The sequence below is a fragment of the Buceros rhinoceros genome, unplaced genomic scaffold (genome assembly GCF_000710305.1).
Source record: "Buceros rhinoceros silvestris isolate BGI_N320 unplaced genomic scaffold, ASM71030v1 scaffold15423, whole genome shotgun sequence".
Taxonomy (NCBI): Eukaryota; Metazoa; Chordata; class Aves; order Bucerotiformes; family Bucerotidae; genus Buceros; species Buceros rhinoceros.
The window spans coordinates 4,427-6,971 of record NW_010405512.1 but is presented as its reverse complement, the minus strand read 5'-3'; the positions used below and the strand labels follow the sequence as shown (position 1 = coordinate 6,971).

At 58.4% G+C, this 2,545-nt stretch overlaps 1 protein-coding gene across 1 annotated transcript in view; it reads right to left on the bottom strand.

The window, feature by feature from the left end:
- The window catches only part of GUK1 (guanylate kinase 1), a 7,992-nt gene that overhangs the window by 2,220 nt on the left and 3,227 nt on the right, over positions 1–2,545 (bottom strand). The window contains exon 4 of the mRNA XM_010133771.1: positions 516–654. Coding sequence (XP_010132073.1) covers positions 516–654 — 139 coding nt within the window. The remainder of the gene's footprint in view (positions 1–515; positions 655–2,545) is intronic.

Below are 2,545 nucleotides of genomic sequence, written 5' to 3'. Positions count from 1 at the left end.
GGCGTGTAGTCCCCGCCCCGGCCACAACCCTCTCGGAGCCACGACGGTGACTCCACGCCCACGAGAGGCAGCTGCCATCGTTGTTACGCAGGGCCCAGGCGGCCACAGCGGGACAGGATTGCTGCTGCTGCAGAGAACCAGCCTCTCTCGGTTTAACTTTAACTGCTGGGGGCAAATCTCAGCACAAAAATCTTCTCTCCCTGGTGTTAAGCACCTCTTACTGCCGTTAAAAGCCGGCCACGCTGCAACGGAGTCTACGGCCCAAGGCAGGCAAAGACATCACGGCGTGGGAGCTACAGCAGGGACTCAAAACCCAAGAGCAGAGGAAAATGTGTCCTGGGGAGCCCGAGGTTGGGGAGCTGGAGGTAACGGTGTGCTCGGGACCGGCTTTCCCCAGCTACTCTACAGCCCTGAAGAACACCGGGCTGAATCGCGGAGCGGGGAGCGCCCGTGGCTCCAGAGCACGGCACCGACTACCTCTAACTGCCTGCAGGCAAAGGAAGGCGGTCGCTCACCAAGACATCGATGGACGGCGGCTGCACGGAGATGTAGATGGGGTTCAGCTCTGTCCTCTTGATGTTCTTCACGCCCTGGATGTCGATGTCGAGGACGCAGATCTGGTTCTGGGCCTGAACAGCCTGCACTGCGCGTTTACTGGGGGACAGAGCAGAGAGGGGACGGGTCAGAGCCTCCAGCTAGAGCAGAGGAGGGGTGGCATGTCCCCCTCCAGCAGCTCTTCACCTCACAGGGCTCCCCTGTGCCCCAGTTGTGGCAGGAAAGAAGGAAGAGCCTGCTCTGCTCTTGCTGAACAGTTTCTCTTTCCCCAGGCGCCCTCTGGGGTGGAGCAGGGCCCTGTCCCCTGCTAGAGACGCTGGCAAAACCACAGCTGGAGGTGTGGGAACGGATAATGTGACACTATCCCCCGAGCAGCCGCGTGCCACAGGTACAGTCCGTGAGGCTCCTGCCTTTGACAGACACAGGAACAACCTCCACCAAAGAGCTTCCCTTCTCCCAAGACCCACCATTTCTGTACCCTGGCCCTCTTTGGGCCTCACCTTGTCACCCTGTGCCACCAGGTTTGCTCCCTGACGCCTTCTGCTGAAACCAGACTCCCTGAAGCAAACGTTCCTGTGTTCTCCTTCACAGGGGACACAGCTCCAGCAAAACAGGGTTTGGCACCCCCAGCTCTCGCAGCCCCCTCCAGGTTGCACCAGCTGGAGAAGACAGCTCCGCATTCCTCCCTGTTCACCAGCACGGGGTGCTAGCACCCATGGGTGTCATGCAGCAGCTGCTCAGGGCCACCTCGCTGCTGGTGGCAGGGCGTGAGCAGAGGAAGATGTGACAGCACAGAGAGTCCTGAACCCACACAGGTACCACAGCTACAGGAGAGCCCACTGCAAACACAGCCGGAGTGGACAGGGGCAGCACGAGCAGAAGGTGTTTCTTGGAGGAGATGGAGGCGGCTGGTGATGTTCCTCCTAACCTGGAAGTCCCACAGCAGGTCACAAAGCCCCAACAGGAAGGAGAAAGCTGAAGTGAGAGCCTAGATCTGAGCCCTGTCCACTGCAAAGCAACAGAAGGTCCCCCAACCAGCTCGATTTGCCACGAGAAAGCTACAGGTATCACCAGATATCAACCAGCTCCTGCTACAACTGATCTACAAAGAGCTAGCAGCTCTCAGAGCCCCGAGAGAGAGACCCCTCACCCTGAGGGTGAGGCACTCCGATTTCAGCCTGAGGGGACCAAAGACGAAAAGCTGCAGGAGAAAAGGCAGAAAAGTTGATTTTGGTTGGAGTATCCAATTGCTGGTGATTTCAAGGGAATTGGCAGGGGAGGGAACTCTTCTCGGCAACCGCCCTGCGGAAAAGGCACCGAAACCGAATCCACCGCTGTCTCAGGCAGAGGGCAGCCGCCTCCTCCTCGCCGGGGTCAGCCAGATTAAGCAGGACACCCGCCAAGGGCAGCAGCCCGTCCTACGCAGGGATTAAGGAGCCTGAACTCGGTTTCTCCTCGGTGCTGGGTATTTGGAAGATGAGCTGTCAGGTTTGGTTTCTCTTGCCAAAGCAGCGACACTGGAAGCATCGAGGCCAGGGCAGGGGACCGCGATCCTCCACGAGACTCACTGGTTAAAACAGCTACGTCATGAAACGCAACATCAGCAGCTGTTCCTTCGGGGCTGAGCAGCTACAGCGCTTTGGGCCTGGGGGCCATAAGCATTTAACTTCCCTCCTCTGCTCTAACACCACAATTTTCTCGCGGTCTTTATAAAATACATCTGACTTCTAATGCCACGGAAGCTCTGGGGTGTAGTGATCCTCGGCCCCCAGGCCGAGGGCAATGCTGCTTGAAAAGCCACCAAACTCCTGAACCCCAGGCAAGGGGACCGTGAGGTTTAGCTACTTGTAGCGTCCACTTGACCAGAGCAGCACAGGACACACGCTGTGCCCGGTGATGGGCTCCCCAGTTCAAGAAAGGCAAGAGCTCCTGGAGAGAGTCCAGTGGAGACTATGAGGATGAGGAGGGGCTGGAGCATCTCTGTGCCCAG